The 17,303-nt window shown below is 50.5% G+C and overlaps 1 protein-coding gene across 1 annotated transcript; it reads right to left on the minus strand.

Moving 5' to 3' along the window:
• Positions 1 to 773: 773 nt before the first annotated feature.
• On the minus strand, positions 774 to 16,992 carry Foxred2 (FAD dependent oxidoreductase domain containing 2). Its single transcript, XM_021216773.1, has 9 exons — positions 16,842 to 16,992; positions 15,862 to 16,362; positions 13,542 to 13,793; positions 12,536 to 12,802; positions 12,207 to 12,373; positions 8,760 to 8,925; positions 7,417 to 7,658; positions 5,975 to 6,145; positions 774 to 3,648 (listed from the first exon to the last, which is right to left on the minus strand). Exons 2-9 carry the CDS (start codon positions 16,359 to 16,361, stop codon positions 3,413 to 3,415), a joined length of 2,001 nt encoding a protein of 666 aa, XP_021072432.1. The 5' UTR covers position 16,362; positions 16,842 to 16,992; the 3' UTR covers positions 774 to 3,412.
• Between the last annotated feature and the right edge of the window lie 311 nt (positions 16,993 to 17,303).

Below are 17,303 nucleotides of genomic sequence, written 5' to 3' on the forward strand. Positions count from 1 at the left end.
GGTGGGGCATCTCTCCCACATGAGGAATTTTATCTCTGATTTCCTATCATTTGACAGAAGGTGCTTCTAAGGATGGCCATGCTGTGCTGTCTCAGTGAATTCAGACTCCACACGAGAAGCACATCAACTACTCACTTCCTTAGCCTGGACATCCTATTTTATTGTTTTTTGTTTCGAGTCAGGATCTCATTATGTAGCTGTTGGTGTAGAACTCCTTATGTAGACCAGCTTGGCCTTGAACTTGCAGAAACTCACCTGCTTCTCCTTATGCCTCCCCAGGGCTGGGATTTTATATCCAAGATGTCTTTTATAGGAGCTGGAGAGATGATGGCTCAGTGGTTACGAGTACTCACTGCTCTTCCAAAGGTCCTAAGTTCAACTCCCAGCACCCATGTGGCAGCTCACATCTGTCGGATGCCCTTTTCTAGAGCGCAGATGTCCATGCAGACAAAGTACTCATGTGCATAAAGGACATAAATAAATAAGTCTTTAAAAAAAGATGTCTTTTATATCCCAGGGTGATCTTGAACTTCTGATCCCCCTGCCTCTACCCCCTACCTTCCAAGTGCTAGGGTTACAAGTGTCTCTACTTACTCTGTCTCTGGGCATGCTTGTACCCAATGCATAATGCAGGATGCTCCTTTCCCTCTAGTGATTCCTTCTAGGGCACCCCCACTCTGGCCACCACACGGACCAGCACAGTAGAGCACAGCCTCTTGCAAGGGCTCCCAGGTCTTCTCTTTCCCAGCCACCCCAAAATTCCAGAGCAGAAATTGTTTAAAAATAAATGTATTTTTATTTCAGTAGCATATAATCACATTTGAAAAATAAACACAAATTTGATCCAAAGAGGAATAAAGAACCTTATCCCACAGCCCCAGCAGAGCCACCGTGGTTTCCTATCATAACAGCTTCAAGCAGTTGCTGTCCCCTCTCACCAGGTGCCATATCGTATGTAGCATCGTGTGTGAGAAAAACTCGTCAGCCCTTCTCTCCATCCCTCAAGGGATGGTCATGAGAAGTTACATAACTCCTTTTCGTGTCTCTCACTTATTTCAACCAGTTCCTTCACCATAATTATTCCTGCTTACTGACTGATTAACTGACTGTTTGATTGATTGATTGAGAGAGGGTCTCATTATATACCTCCAGCTGGCCTGGAATTTACTGTGTCAACTAGGCTGGCCTTGAATTCACAAGAGATTCTCCACCCCATGCTTTGGGCATGCTAAGATTAAAGGCATATACCACCATGCCCAGTTATTTTTGTCCTTTTAAAGTTTCTTCTTTGAGAGGATTTTTTTTTAAGTTGCCTATACTGGAACTCTCCATGTAGCCCAGGCTAGCTTTAAACTTCAGTTCTCCTGCCCTGGCCACCCTAATGCTAGGATATTGGTATGTGCCACATCTAGCTTGCCTTACTTTTAATCTTTTCTTTAAAACAGTTATGGGGAGGGGGTTCTGGAACAATTAGCTCAGCACTCACTGCTTTCCCAGAGGATTTGAGCTCAGCCCCCACACATGGTGGCTTACAACCTCCTATAACTCCAGCTTTAAGGGACTCTGACACCCTTTTCTGGTCTCTGGGCATCTGCACTCATGTATGTACACATAACCCTCACACAGTCACAAACAAGTACACATAAGTAAAAATAAATCTTAAAAAAGAAAGTTATATGGTTCAAGCTTGTAATCCCAATACTTGAGAGGTTGAGGCAGGAGAATGACTATGAGTCCAAGTGCAGGCTAGGCTATATAATAAGCACCAGGCCAGGACATGGACTCCCTATGGGGTGGGGGACGTAGAAGACATCTCTAGTCAACTGAGCAAGAACAGAATACTCTGTGTTAAAAAACAAATAAGGCTGCCTGATATTTTGATGGAATCAACGATCTGGCAGATGACAGGAAGCAGCAGATGTCTTACACAAGGGTGTCAGCCAGCTACTTGCTAAGGCACCAAACAAGTGGCTCAGCCATCCTCGATGACTGGAGGGTGAGATGTAAGGAGCAGGTTTCGATTTTGTTGTGCTAAATCAAAGACTCGTTTGAAAATGCTTTGGAGAAGAGGGTGGGGTGGGAGGGTCCCAGTTTGGCTTGCCAATCAATCTGTGAGAAATATGGCAACACTGACATCCTGGGTTTGGATGATGACTTAGTTAGAAGGTTTGGCACTGTGCAAGCTACCCCAAGTAGGTACAGGGGTTACCTTGTTCCCCCAGGTGGCATGAAGTTGTTGAATTGTCCTGTTGGGATCTGGTAGGCCAGAAAGGAAGATGGCTGTAGGCAGGTCAGGTGGCTAAGAGAGCTTGGACCCAGCCAAGACTCTGCCATGGAGAAGAGGATGATCCCAGGAAGGGGCTTTGGGTTGTGTCCCTGGACGCCTGAGCGACCTCCATGATGACTGATAGAGGGCTGGTGAGAAACTGTATCTGCACTCTGGGGCTATGGGAAATCACGTGATCACCATGCTGCCAGGGCTTCCCTCATGGCTTCTTTGCTAATCTGTCGGCTGAGCGTGGACTCGGCAGGGAAGGCAAGGAAGAGAGGAGCATCGGGGCAGCCCGGAGCTGGGCAAGTGTCAACATTTCTGTGCCCGAGGCGGCAGGCACAGCATCATCTTAAACCTGCCCAGGCAGCTCTCAAGGGAGACATGGCTCAGGATGCCAGGCAGCAGGGTGGGAGAGGGACACACAGGCTGCTGATCCCAGGGCACTGAGGCGCCCTGCTCCCGAGAAGTCAGTCAGACAGATGACCTTGCAGGAGTTTCCTGTCTCTGCCCTATACAGACTCTCTGGGCCTGGGATGCCCAGCCTGACTGCCAGGGAAGGTGACACAGTGTGGAAAGGAAGGGTGGCATAGGGGCAGGCCTTCTGGATAAGGACACTAGGGGCTATCTGATGCTTCTGAGTTGGGGTCCATATCTGTACTGGGAAGCAGAGATCCCAACTGTCCACCCTACTGCTGAAGACTCTAAGCCTTGACTCTCATAAGCCTACTGTGGACACGAGGGGCCTTCAGCTTTGAGATGTACCCCAGGTAGAGCCAAGGCCATCTGCAGAGTGAACCAGAAGGAAAAAAGAGAAGGAGATTGGCTGGTCCTAGAGGCAGACACGCAAGGCCGGCATGGTGCTTACTTAGTGATGGTCCAAGATGGACACAAGCTGGATGTGGAAGGCAGCTCGTGTGGAAGGCAGCTCATACCTGACAGAAGGTACCCTCCTCTTGACCTTGCATCTAGCACCAGGGGCCAGCACAGGAAGGGACACCACTATGTGACCTTATCCCAGCCTTCTGCACTCTACAAGCAGTCCCGTTGTCTGTCCTGAGCAGCCTGAAAGGTGGGAGAGAGGCTTCCCCAGCAGAGGTTTTCTGGAGAGGCGCCAGCCACCACAGTCTCGGGGGAGGATGCTCAGAGCTCCTCTTTGTTGCTGTCAAGGGACTGAGTCAGAGGCTCTGGAGCTGAGGAGTGGTCACCGAGCCACCTGCTGCTGATGTTCTCCATGGCCGTGTAGTCCTGCAGGAGTCTGCTTTCCACACCATGCTGCCAAAGACTCTTGGTGCTTGAGAGCCCTTGCATTCTCAGGTATCCCTGCTGGCAAAAGGGCGGCAGCCTCTGGCGTGTGAGCGTGAACAGGAAACAGGACTCTACGTGGAGAAAAGAGGTGTCAGGCCAGGCTTGGGAGAGAAGCACGGAGAGGAGCTGGGGCAATGCTGGGGACCTAGGTATCCACATATTCTACTTTCTACCAGTCATCTTGGTTTTCATATTGTATATGTGACTCTATACTCCCACACTTAGCCATCACTATCAACAGGACCATCACAATAGCACAATATACCTGAGTTGGGTAACCCTTATGTGATGGTTAGCTTTCTGTTCGCTGGACACAGGATGGGGTCATCTGGGAAGGGGGCCCCATTTTGTTTTGTTTTATTTATTTTTAAGACAGGGTCTCTCTAGATAGCCTTGGTTATCCTGGAACCCACAATGTAGACCAGGCTGGCCTCAAACACAAGATCCGCCTTCCTCTGCCTGACTGCTGCTGAGATTAAAGGCGTGCTGGCTGAAGAGGGAACCTTAACTGCAGGGTTGCCTCCACCTGATTTCTGGTAGGCAAGTCTGCGGGGGATTTGTATGGCAGTGCCCAGCTCACCATGGTTGGCACATCCCTGGGCAGGTGGTCCTGGGTGGCATAAGAAGGCTGTCTGAGCAAGCTATGGGGAGCAAGGGCCAGCAAGGGTGTTCCTTCATTACCCTTGCTTCAGCTTCAGTTCCTGCCTCCAGTTTCCTGCCTTTCATTCACAATGAACTGTGAGCTGGAAGTGTAAGAGGGAGGAATAAACCTTCTCTCCCCACACTGCTGCTCATGGTGTTTTATCACAGCAATGGAAAGCAAAGTAAGATATCTTATCTTACCTTGTTTAGTAATGGCTTCAGAGCTTAAGAATAGAGATGCAACAATTGGGGAAAGCCAAAGGGAAGCCATAAAGGGAAAATGTGCTAGTTCTATTCAGAATAAGGAAAAAAATTGCCGTGTCATACAGCTGCTAAATGCTGTGGTAAACTGCATCTTGCATTTGGGAACCCAGGAAGGGAAAAAGAAATCCATGGGGCAATGATAAATATCATATAAAACAAACAGAAGTTAAATCTGCAGGGGGAAACTTAACACATGGATACACTTTCACATTCTGACATCAAAGTGTTGTGCCAGCAATCACCAAATCTAGTTGAGATTTCATTACGGAAGCCCCCAAAGTTAGTGGCCCCAAGCCACTAAGTAGAGATTTGGTTATAATCACTCAGGCATTCACTGGGGGTCTTGGCCCACATCCTGCATGGTCTGGATGGGAACACACCCAGGGTATCAAACAAAGGCTGGGAGGGTACATCAGTGGGATCTTTGACTTGGGGTGGGAATATGCCACTGGTCTCTTGTGGACTCTTGGAGCCTTGGGGAATGGGCAGGCAGTTTGAAGCCGAGGGCTCTCTTTTCTAGGCGTTTCAGGGGTCTGTGTGATCAAGGTTGGCTGCTCACGGACTGTAGGAACTGCAAAGGTGGTCAGTTTGGGCTCTGCTCTGTGGGCAAACCAAGATAGGAAGGTACTTAGATGATTAGGGCTGGGGTGCCACACAGTGGCAAGTCAGCTCCCAAACCATCATTTCAAAGCAGACTCAGGATAAAGCAGGATGCTCTCTGACTGGCTGGAGTCGGTCTGCAACTTGACTTGGTGAATGGTGTCAGACTTTTTTTTTTTTTTTTTTTTTTTTTTAAATGGTTTTAGAGTTTTATTGTAGCAAGGCAGAGAGAAAGAGAGAAGGTAGAAAGAGGGAGGAAGGAAGGAAGAAAGGAAGGAAGGAAGGAAGGAAAGAAGAAAGAAAGAAAGAAAGAAAGAAAGAAAGAAAGAAAGAAAGAAAGAAAGAAAGAAAGAAAGAAAGAAAGAAAGAAAGAAAGAGGAGCCCGGCCATGGCTACATGGAGAGAGAGGAGGGCTAGAGAAGAGAGTGAGAAAGGCGAGAGCTTAAAGAGTGGGGTCAGACACTTGACAGCTGTTTGACATGTTCTCTCAATGACAGAAAAAGCACTGGATTCAAAACATCCAGGGGCTTCGAAGGACAAAAATATTGGCTTATTTCTGTCATTTTCTCTTCTAGATCGTTTGAGTTCTTGTCCTAGGTCCCTCTTTGTATTTAGCCGTCAGTCCTGCCTTCCAACTCACCAATTCTCTCTTTACCTCTGTCTAATCCATCAAGTCCTTAGACCGAGCCTCTCACTTCACGCATACTTACTTGCCATTCGTTTTACTTGCCTCGTTTTCCAAACTGTCTCACTTTGGTAGTCTCTAGCTCTTTATTACATTTCTCGTGCCTTCTTTTCCCCTTTCCTTTTCCTGGCTTCAAACCCATGCATGCTAGCACTCTAACACTAAGGTATACATCCCACCATCCGACCTCTCGGCAACTTGGTTACCTGCATAAAAGCTACGCAGATCTGTGTCCAGACAGTTTTCCAGGAAGCGCCTCAATGGGAGGATGTGTCCCACTGGGGCTGTCCAGTCAGTCAGGAAGTCCTCCACGATGTGGTGGATGGCTGTAGGCCGAGGCAGGGGCCACTGTGCAGGACGGAACCGCATATCTTGCTCTGTAGGAGGAGGGAGGCATCAGGGCCTGGCCCTTCATGCTGGCACATCCCCCTTCTCTCATGATTGCCTTCCTGTGGTGGTTCTGCCAGGCTGTGGTCAGCTTGGCCACCAGCCACCTTCATGTAGCTGGAGGAAGAGGAGCCAGAGCTGCTGCCTGTGGTTTCTGAGTGCTCACATAGACCAGTGAGCACATAGGGCTCATCTAGACTCCCCCTGTTCTCCAAGCACCCGCCCCATAGACCACTGGACCAAGACTGCCCATCCCTGGAAACCAGACTCTAGGAGATGGCCAATCCTAGTTGGCCAGTGTTCGGGCTACAGAACTGCACACCCCATTCCCCACCTTCTGTAGCTGCCTCTGCCCTTGGGAACAATCCCCAGCTGGGCCATCTCTTTCTTTTTTGGGACAAGGTCTCAAGTAGCTCAGGTTGTTCCACCTCCATTTCCCCTATACTGAGATTAAAGAGGGGTGTCTCACTACACTCACCTCTGAGACAGGAGCTCACTAGATAGCCTAGGCTGGCCCTGAGCTCATGGCAAACCTGCCCCAGCCTCCTTAGCCCTGGGGTGACAAGCACCTGTCTGGAGCACCCTCTTCAACCTGAGACCTTTCAAGCTCTGAACTGAAAAGCTTGATACCTCGGTTGTGCCTTTGGGCCACTGGCAAATCGTGTGTCCCCTCCTGCAGTCCTGCATGGACTGATCATCAGCATCCCACTTTGTAGACCAGGAAGCAAGGCTCGGAAGGGTTAAGTAAATTGGCCAAGGTCAAAGTGATGTGAGTGCAGAAGTTGAATTTGGTCTGGCAGTTCTATACTAGGTTCTTGTCCTTGTTTGGTTTATTGTGACTGTTTGTGTGGGCACACATGTCACAGAGCCTGTGTGGAGGTCCGAGGACAAATCCGGGCAGTTGGTTCTCTTCTTCTACCTTTGCGTGGGTTCCAGGGCTTGAACCCAGGTCTCCAGGCTTCCATGGTAAGTGCCTCTAACTTACCATGTCATTTACCAGTCATTTACCTGCCCCCATCCATTCTTCTTACAGCTCACCTGCAGTACCCCCCCCCCCCCCACTTTGAGACACCACAACATGACAGCACTCCTTTTACTACACAGTACCCAGAGACCATGTGTGGCTTACTCGGGTACCCCGGGTGCCCTCTGACAGCTGCAGAAGTTCTGAATGGCCTTGTGGTGACTGCTTTATAGACAGAGGTGGTCCAGGCAGAGCCCTCTGAAAAGGCTGAGTGCAGGGAGGGTGGAGACAGCTCACCAGTGGGGAGGTGTCTGTAGTAGTAGATGACAGGGTGAAGGAAGTTAGACATCCAGGCATCTTCTATGTGTGCCACAGACCGGTCATAATAGAAGACGTCCTTCTCAGGCCCAGAGAAGTTTTTGCCATATTCCATGTTGATGACAAAGAGCCCATGCTGTGCTGTCCTCCCTGTGAGCATCTCCAGCTGGGCCAGCATCTGCATAGGGAACTCCTCCAGGTACTCAAACGCTGTGGCATTCCTGTGGGTGGGAGCCGGGAGCACTCAGGACCAGGGAGGCGTGCAGATTCACCACAGTGCTGTGAACTGACCAGGAACCCTCCCCACCCTATAATACCACTGTGGCAGCTGTGCCTTCTGGAATATCTGGAATAATCTCGTGGGATTATTCCAGAAAGGTCTCTTCAACCTGAGAGCATGCCAGGGGTAAGGGTGTTCCAGGATGAGGGAAAGTGGGGGAGAAGCTGGTTTCTGTAGGTAGAGATGAGAGTAATGGGGTCAGGGAGGTCATGGGATTTAGTAAAGGAGGTATGGGGTGAATGTACACTTAAGTGGATGGAGAAGGGGAGCTGTTGGCCCCAGAGGAGTTGGGGGCAGGGACAACAGTATGATTATCCTTTTAAAAGGATGGCTGGTGGCTACTGAGGGCAGAGTGACTGTGCTGAGAGGCCACTGGGCCATTGTGGGTGTCAGGACTAGGATGCTGAGTGAGCCCTGGGTCCTGGCACGAGCCCCTGCTCTAGACAGCTCTGGCACTCACAGAAGGGGTGCCGTGGACAAGGCAAAGTGGGTGCTGAGCTCCTGGCCTCCCCGTGTCCCTGAACTAGGGGTTGAGCAGCCGGAGCTCTGGATCAAGGAGTGTCCTCTGACTTAGGTGTCTTCCTGTGTCTCACCTGCCTGTCCTCTGTAAAGTCCTCCCTTGCTCTCTCCTGACACATCCTGTACTGTATCCTCGGGCTCTGTTTGTCCTGTGATGTGCCAGTAACCATTTGATCTAAAAGGGCCAAGCAGGTCCTTGCCTGAGGGGACTCTTATCTTCACCCTTCAATGCTGCAAGGGAATGATGCTCATTTTGTAGACGAGGCAAGAAGTGCAGAGCTTAAATAACTCCCCCAAACCATACAGTAAGATGCCTAAAATCCGGGGTTTACATGTGGGCTGTCTCAAAGACCTTGTGGTCTTTACCTCACTGACTTCCTTGCGAGAGTAGATTAGCCTCTGCAGGTCTCCTCTGCACAGGAAACAACCGGACCACTTAGCACACAGAATAGTACCAGAAGCAAGGGGCAGGGTGTTTGGGTAAAGCAGGGTTGGGAGAGATGAAGTGGGAAGGGCTACTCACTCCTTCAACAGGATGATGTCAGCCAGCACACTGAACATCTGGTACAGCCCAGAAGCCTCATTTACACGCCGAATGATGGAGCTGGTCAGCTGTGTGATGGGGTACTCTGTGGATGGCCAGGGCATGCCATGGTGCCGATGTTCCAGTAGCCGGTGGACAGCACGCGCTGAAATGGCCAGAGGGAGGAAGGGCCAAGATTTTATCTTGGCTCAGTGGAGAGAGGCCCAGGCCTGGGAACAGTGGCAGTGAGAGCTAAAAGTATAGGTCTATGTAGAGTGTATACAGACATAGAGTATATACAGAGTATACATAGAGTGTATACATAGTATATACAGAGTATACATAGAGTATACAGAGTATATGTAAACTGTATACAGAGTATATGTAGAGTATAGACAGTGTATACAGAGAGTATATATAGAGTATACATAGAGTATATACAGAGTATATGTAGAGTGTATATAGAGTATATGTAGAGTGTATATAGAGTATACAAGGCCAGATGGCAAATATTTCTTCTTCATAGTCACATACAATCAGGGACCCCGCTCCATTCTGTCTCTTGGGTATCAGGCAGAGTATGGGTGGGGTGGATTTGGCTGTGAGTGGTTTACCTTTGCTTGAGGCAATCTGTACATGGACGTTTCCCTGCCATCTGTCATCCTTTACATACAGAACTTTCCATCCTCCTTGGAAGTCATCTCTAAGGCCTCATGGACATTCTGGCTGCTTCTGTCTTTCTCAGCTCAAATGTACCCGTCACTGTCTTGTCCTAAGATCTCTTGTAGAAGGCAGCTGTTGCCGCCCGAGCCAGTAGTCAGGTGGTTTACTTTCCACCTGCGGCTAGTCTACCTATAGTGGGATGCGCCAACACAATTACTTATTCTTCCAAAGTTAATAAAATACCCAATGCAATGAGGCTGGGCCACAAACCAGGGGCTCATAAGAAAGGACACAGCGGTAAGGTTGTAGGAGCTGAAATAGAGGGGTCTGGGAGGTGCCTGGGATGGAGAACAAGCCTGGCACCTCAAGAATGCAAGACCTTTGCAGAGCAGGTGACAGCATGCTGAGGCGTGGGACTTTCCAGGGGGTGCAAAAGAAACCATGAAAGAACAAACTCAGAAAATGGGGAGATTTCCTCATCGCTTTTGGTACCGTGGAAGGAACCTGGAGTCTTGTACATGTGAAACAAGTGCTCTGTCACTATGCTCCATTCTGTCCCTTTTCTTACTTTGAGAAGGGTCTAAGTTGCCCAGGCTGGCCTTGGACTCACTATGTAGCTTTCCCTGTCAGCTGGAAAGGGCACTGAAGTGTAATCCCTGGGCCTGAGGTTTACAAAAGCCATCAAACAAAATGGGAACAGGAGGATGTGGACTTAAGGCCCTTAGGGTTTGGTTATGGCCCACGTAGTAGTAGCCAGGCAATATGGCACCCACTCCATGGGCTAAAGGAACTTCTCTAGGTGCCACGACCTGAGGAGATGTGAGCCTGCTAGGATCTCCCTTTTTTGCTTCCAAAGATACACACTAGGGGACTGACAGCTGATCTCCAGGGTTGCTCAGATGAGCTTAAGTGTTTAGTGTCACATGCCAGGAGAGCCAGGGATGTATTCTCAAGCATTAGCCAGCAGTGTCATCCCAACAGTGCCCACTCTAACCTGGGAGTGAGGGCATGATCCTCCCATGCAGAGGGCCATGGGGGCCTGCCAGTCTATGCCAAGTTTGCTATCACCTCTTCCTTTTCATGCTACAAAGAAACTCATCGGGCTGGCAAGATGGCTTGGCAGGTAGGCAAGCTTGACCTGCCATCACTCGAGTCTAATCCCCAGGTCCCACATAGTGGAAGGAGAAAACCTACTCCCAAAGGCTGTCCCCAGATGTCGACACATATGCCGTGGCACATATGTGACCCCAGTAAGTGATTACAGATTTTGTGCTGTTTTGTGTTTTCCAACTTTTCTACAACAAGCACATAATTCTTTGCATCAATATCTGTGCAGGGGCCCCTCCTCTGATCTCCACATCACCTGCCTTATTGCCTTCATGAAGAAAACAAAGCACAAACCATGTGTGGTAGTGCATATCTGTAATCTCAGAACCAGGGAGGCTGAGGCAGGAGGATTGGGAGTTTGAGGCTAGCCTGGGCTATCAGAGCCTGCTCCAAATGTTTTACTACTGTTACCTCTTGTAGGTCATCTTTCTCTCCCTGGCTCAGCACTGTGGACCCTGGACTGGGGTTGAGGATACACAGACCAACAACGCTCAGGCCCCCGAGTGAAAGCTTCCCCTGGATGCCTGAGAACAAGGACAGACTCGATCTTCCATCCACTGAGCACAAAGCAGGCTCTGCAAGCAAACCCCATGCCAAGCCGATGGCATCTGACCCTCCCAAAATGCGGGTAAGAGCTAAATAGCTCACTCAGCAGCTTTGGGCCACTGCTTCCTCCCCGGAGGGGAGAAAAGGGCAGGAGAGGCCGCCTTCTAAAAACCAGAGACCAAATCAAATACAAGTAAAGCTCTCTGGCCCTCAGCTGTTTCCCCAGGAAAAAAACAAAGGCTGTGCGGGCCCGGTGGCTCAGTGGGTCAAAGCACTTGCTCTGTATGCAAGTTGAAGAACTTGAGTTTGAACTCCAGAACTCACGGTGGAAGGAGAATCCCACTCCTGCAAGCTGTCTTCTATCTATCATATGCATGCCACGGTACCTGTTCTGTGCACATGTGTGAGGATGCATGTACACACACACACACACACACACACTATTATAATAAAAAAGAGAAAAGCAAAGGCTTTCTAGCCACCACATGGTGCTGGTGGTTCTTTAGGGATGCCTGTGCTCAGCTTCTAGAAGATACTCAACATGCAGCAATCTATTTCTCTTCTTCTCTTTCTGTTTCTGTTTTTCCTTAACATTACAAAGTATCAGTTTCTGGTTGGGGATTATTCTCATGCAACAATCATCGTCACCATCACCATCATCATCACCATCATCATCGCAAACACAGGGCTTCAGGGACACTAAATGCTCTGCCACTGTGCTGTGTCCTCAGCCTGCAAATTACTTAAATTTTTTTTTTTTTGTATTTTACAGGCAAACATTATTAATAAGACAGTGCCATTTTTACTACTGAAAGTCTCACAGGAAGAGCTGACATAACCAATGAGAACTTTCACTGAGGTGTTCCTACACTCCGGGTACATGTGCTGCCTCATGGGTACACACATTGAAGGGTACTACCTTATCTAGCCCTGTGAGACTGGCACATCTTAGACTACCCATCCCCTTGACCACTCTTTAATTTAAATGCATGGGACTGAGCATGCCACAGTCACCCTCAGAGGTCTCTACTATCATGCTGCTTCTAGGCAGATCTCCAGACCATGAAAACATCCTTTTGATGCTTTTAAAAGTCAGGAGCCCTGGGACCGTGGTCCTTTAGCCAGGCTTACCTGTGTATCGGAATCCATGGATGAAGCCGCCAGCGGATTTCCGGTAGTCCACCGAGTGGCTGGCGGTCCCTAGGATAAAGAGACCCCGGCTTCCTTTGGATTCATAGCTGGCTTTGATCAGTGGGTATTTCTTGCTGAACTCAGTCCCCGAGGAGAGTCTTAGGGACCTGCCAGTGAGAAGGGCTGTTAGGAACAAGAGCTGCTGGGGACAAGGCCCCTAGTGCCCTCCTCCTGCACCCCTGAGAGGCTCTCCTGAAACCTACTATAATCCCCAGGGAGGTCTGAAGGTGCTCCTGAGGGGTCCCCACATCCACCCCACTTAGACTCACTGGTCGAAAATGGAGAAGTCAAACGTCCAGCCCAGGCAGCGGATGACACGGTCGTAGGCCACCCGCATGGCAAAGTTGTCATTGTCATCCTCGGGGAGGGGAATGGAGTCGGCACTCTGGCTGCTGTTATTTTCCAGGAGGAACTTCAGGGTGATGTGGAACTTGCCCTTGCTGTCCTTCACGAGGGCCAGATACTCCAGGTCAGATTCCAGGAGCCCGTCTAGTGATTTCAGCTGGTAGGTGTCCAGTAGGCCATTGTTGATAGCTCTGGGGCCCCACAAGCAGGCAAGAGAAGACAGGATCAGGAGGGCTGGCGGTGCAGCTGAGGATGGGGAAACGCCCACATTTGAGGCTTTCTAACCCAAGGGAAGCTTCATCCCCACAGATGTGACACCAGGAGGTTGTGAACTTCTCTTTTCTTTCTGTTCCTTTTTTTTTCTTTTCTTGTTTTCTTTTTGGTAAAGATAAGGTCCTATGAAGTACAAGCTGGCCTCAAATTCACTAAGAAGCCAAGGCTGACCTTAGACTCCGATCCTCTAGCCTCCATCGCCTGAGTGCTGAGTTGAGACTACGGGTGCGCATCAGCTCACCTTGCTTGTGTGGAGCTGGGGGCTGAACCCAGGGCTTTAGTGCATGGGAGTCAAGCACTCACCAGGCCCCAGTGGTAGATCCTTAAGAGGTGGAGCCTAGTGGCGGCTCATTGGGTAATGCCCTCCGAAGAGATTAAGACAGTTCTGTTGGGATCTCTGTAAGTTTCAGGTAGAGGTTTGCTATAGAAGGGAGCCTGACCTCCTCCTTGTTCTGGCTTCCCATCCTGTTATGGAACCTTACTGTCTGACATATGTGCCTGCTGCTGTGATACCATCTGCTATGGGGTGCTGGTGAGAGAGGAATAGACTTAGCCCCTGAAATCATGAACTCAGCCATAGGCGTTTTCTTATAGTATCAAGAAACAGCTTAGTACAGGATGTATGGTACAGAATATGGAAGCAGGGATATAGCATACCTGACATCTCCAACATAGTGGGTGGCCCAGGAGAGCCGGACCCGGGAACGGCTCAGCATGTGGACAAAGTTAGTGACACCCAAGATGTTTTCTGCCGTCTCGAAGGCTGAGTTCCCATGGCCCAGGATCAACACATTCTGACCCACAAAGTCTTCAGGATCCACGGACACAGACTCGTACCCCTCCACATACTCAGAGCCGGGGAAGTCAACCAGTTTGGGGACTGCCAGACCAGTGGCTACAAGCAGGACGCTGCAGGTGGGGACACAGAGAGACGACTCAGTTCTCCAGTTGTACAACCATTCAGTGTGGCTCTCCTTGCCTCATCCCGATTCCAGGTTCCTCCAAGACACGTCCACTCAGATGTTTACCCATTCACTCTTCCAGTTACTGACCCACGCCACTGTGCCTCTCTCCAAGCTAGCCACAGACCCTCATGCTTTACTGGAAGGACACCATTCCTAGGGATTAAGTTTGCTCACTGATACTATGATAAACCAAAACCATCTCCTTTAATCTTTAACACAGCGATGAGATCAGTTTTCCCCAGGGGGATATGCACTCCACTCTGGCATTCAGGTTCCTCTCATGACTGGCAAGCCAGGCATGCGCATCTTCTACCCACACTGTGCTGGTACATTTATCTAGATCTTATCTACTCCTCAGTCTTCCCACTCCCCAGCTGGTATCCCCTGCCCCGTTTTATGGGGGAGGAGACATGGGGCCCTGAGGGTCCGGGCATCAGAACTCCTCAAAGTAGGAGGGCCACAATCTGAGCACAGAAGGGCCCGCTTACAAAGTCCTCTTGAGACGTGAGCTTGATATATAGCCTGGGCCTGCTTACAAAGTCCTCTTGAGACGTGAGCTTGATATATAGCCTGGGCTAGCCTTGGATCTGGCAATCCTCTCATCTCAGTTTCCCTAATGCCGGGGTCACAGGCACATGTGCCACCATGCCCAGCTCTGCTCTCTATGCTAGTGGGGATTATAATGGGGTGGGTTTTGCAGGCTGTAGAACAGTTTGGCCACAAGGGATGCATACAGCAAACACTCTTTTGTTTTCCGACCCCTTTCCTCTCTGCGCCTCACTCCTTTCTACTCCTGTGAAGCTACCTAAAATCCAAGAGTCCCAGTCAAGACACCCCCCCCTCTTTTTTTTTCCCGGAGCTGCAGGTACAGTCGAACAATAGTTACACACTTACCTGGAGCCAGAAGTGAAGCTGACAGCCAGGAAGGGAACATGGAACAGCAAAACCCCAGCCCAGTGTAGCCCCACCCCATTAGTGGTAAGACACAGCTTGTTGATCAAGGTCTTCAGAGCAGAGCCTCGGATCTGTGCCTGTTAAATGAGTGTTAGGGAGCGTATTCTCTAGGTTTCTTGTGATGACTGAACAAGTCTGAGGTGCCCACAAACCAAATGTCTCCCACACCAAAGCAAGGTGGCATCCGTAACTGGAAGCCATGTTTGTTGGGCCTTTCACTCTGGTTCTGTTCTGAAATCCTACTGGCTCGTGTCTAATGTTGCCCGGACACTTCACCCTGCTTGTCTCAGCATGGGTTTTGGGGACACTTATTTTAGAAAACTATCGGATGTGTCCAACCCGTGGACTCTGGGCCACATGAGATCCAGGATAACTATGATCATGGCCCAGTACAACTTGCAAACTTACTTAAAATATGAGATCTGTTGTATATGTGTGTTTCACAACTTGGTTGCATGGTTTTAGAACTGAATCCTGTGAATGAAAATGTACAAGGTGCTGGGCGGTGGTGGCGCACGCCTTTAATCCCAGCACTCGGGAGGCAGAGGCAGGTGGATTTCTGAGTTCGAGGCCAGCCTGGTCTACAGAGTGAGTTCCAGGACAGCCAGGGCTACACAGAGAAACCCTGTCTGGAAAGAAAGAAAGAAAGAAAGAAAGAGAGAGAGAGAGAGAGAGAGAGAGAGAGAGAGAGAGAGAGAGAGAGAAAGAAAGAAAGAAAGAAAGAAAGAAAGAAAGAAAGAAAGAAAGAAAGAAAGAAAATGTAGTATAGTAGTGCCAAAAGACTGGACCTGCCTGCATGGGTTGCTGGGTATAAGCTAAACTCACATGCAAGTATTCAACACCAGAGGATCATGGGGAAGGCAATAGAGCCTGGCAAATACTAAAGGATAAATTGCTAGATGTCCCCAAACATACTCGCCACAGCTTTGTAAGGACGCACCTTAAAAAGTTTTGCTTGGCACGGAACCCCATTGGGAGCAAGGAGTATAGCTGGTAGCCCCTTTCTCTCATTCTCTCCAATCTTGAGGCCAATTCGGTTGTGTCCTGAGGCTCCTTACCTGCACTGATAAACCTGGCCCTTCTGGTCCGTCAGAATGAAGTAATGGCCGTTCCAGGCTTGCGGATCCTTGTCCAGAGTCACATGGGTGATGTTTGTGTTGTATAACACATGGAGCCCCAGGCGCCGCGCGAAGTCACCCAGGTAGCGCACCATGTCGCTGGCGTCGGGGAAGTAAGCCTGCGAGTAGTGTCTGAAGAGCAGGTGTGGGTCGTCGCTGATCAGCGAGTTCCAGTCGTGGCGGAGGTTGAACTCGGCGTTGGCCTTGCCCGTGTGCCGCTTGTTGATGCTGATGAGCTTGCGGTGGCGCGGGTAGCGAGTGAAGAAGCTGCCAGGTGCGGACTCACGTTCGAATACCTCGTAGTCCCTGCCGGCTCGATGCAGGAGGGCGGCCATCTGCAGGCCCGCAGGACCGGCGCCCAGTACGCAGTAGTCCCGGTGCGGACGGGAGCACACTGCCAGGTGCAAGGCTAGGGCCACCAGCAGCCCCGAGGGACCCATCCTGCGGCACAGTAGAGGAGAGGCCTCGCACCTCGTGGCTGGCAGCTGGTGACAGCCGGCTTTCCGGAGGAACGAGAAACCAGGCGCTTGAGCCTCTCAGGGATCTAGAGCGGGACCAGGACTGAAACCCGGGACCTAGGGGCTTATCTATCCCGCCTCCATCTCTTTCAGGTAGGATCAAGGGCCCACAGGAATTCTGAACCCCCTCAGCTCATCATCTCCATAGTCCTCTTTCCCAGGGTGTCAGACTCCCTTATTGTCATGGTAATTTCCACCCCAAGGGAGAGGCAGTTTCCCCAATTTCCACGCATTCTGGATGTGCCCGGCATTTTGGGAGGAGGTCTTCCCAGGTGGACCCTTCAGAGGCTCTGGTCTGTTTACCCACCTTTCACCCTCGGGAGTGGGGGGGACCCTGAAGGAGGTGTGGCCTCTAAGATCCCGCCCCAGCCCCCCGGATCACGTGAGGATGCCCCGGCACACCTGCCGCGGTCTCCGCTATCCCGCACTGCTTCTGGCGCGTGCGCGGTGCCCAGGCTGAGCTTCCGACCCCGCACGCTGCCGCCACCGGTAGCCCAGCGATGCTCCCACTGCAGGCTGCAGTGGAGGGAAGCTACGGCTGACTCGCGCCACAGCGGCCACGCCCCTCCCCACTCCGGGCCAATAGCAGGGGGCGGGTCACGTGTGCCACGCGCAGCACGCCGGGACTGGTGGGGCGGTCGGGGCGCGCACGTGCTGTGAGCGCTGTTTCTGAGGGTAGAGGTGCACCGGGGAACAGCAGGTCCATGATGGGACGGACGCCTGGCCCTTCCTTTTGATTTGTACTAATCCTGTGCCGGAAGATGAAAGATTTTTGGAGAAAACCTTGCCATTTATATCCCTTTATTATTGTAGAAGACTGAACCTAATTGGCCAGTCAGTTTTGTGGGACTGAGGAGAGTATGA

Source organism: Mus pahari, chromosome 17 (genome assembly GCF_900095145.1).
Source record: "Mus pahari chromosome 17, PAHARI_EIJ_v1.1, whole genome shotgun sequence".
NCBI classification, from domain to species: domain Eukaryota; kingdom Metazoa; phylum Chordata; class Mammalia; order Rodentia; family Muridae; genus Mus; species Mus pahari.

Coding starts and splice junctions, on each gene's coding strand:
- Foxred2 (XM_021216773.1), bottom strand. CDS start 16,361: ATGGGTCCCTCGGGGCTGCTGGTGGCCCTAGCCTTGCACCTGGCAGTG. Junction 12,803..13,541: donor CACTATGTTGGAGATGTCAG/GTATGCTATATC, acceptor GTGGGGCCCCAG/AGCTATCAACAATGGCCTAC. Junction 6,146..7,416: donor CTACAGACACCTCCCCACTG/GTGAGCTGTCTC, acceptor CTCCTCCTACAG/AGCAAGATATGCGGTTCCGT.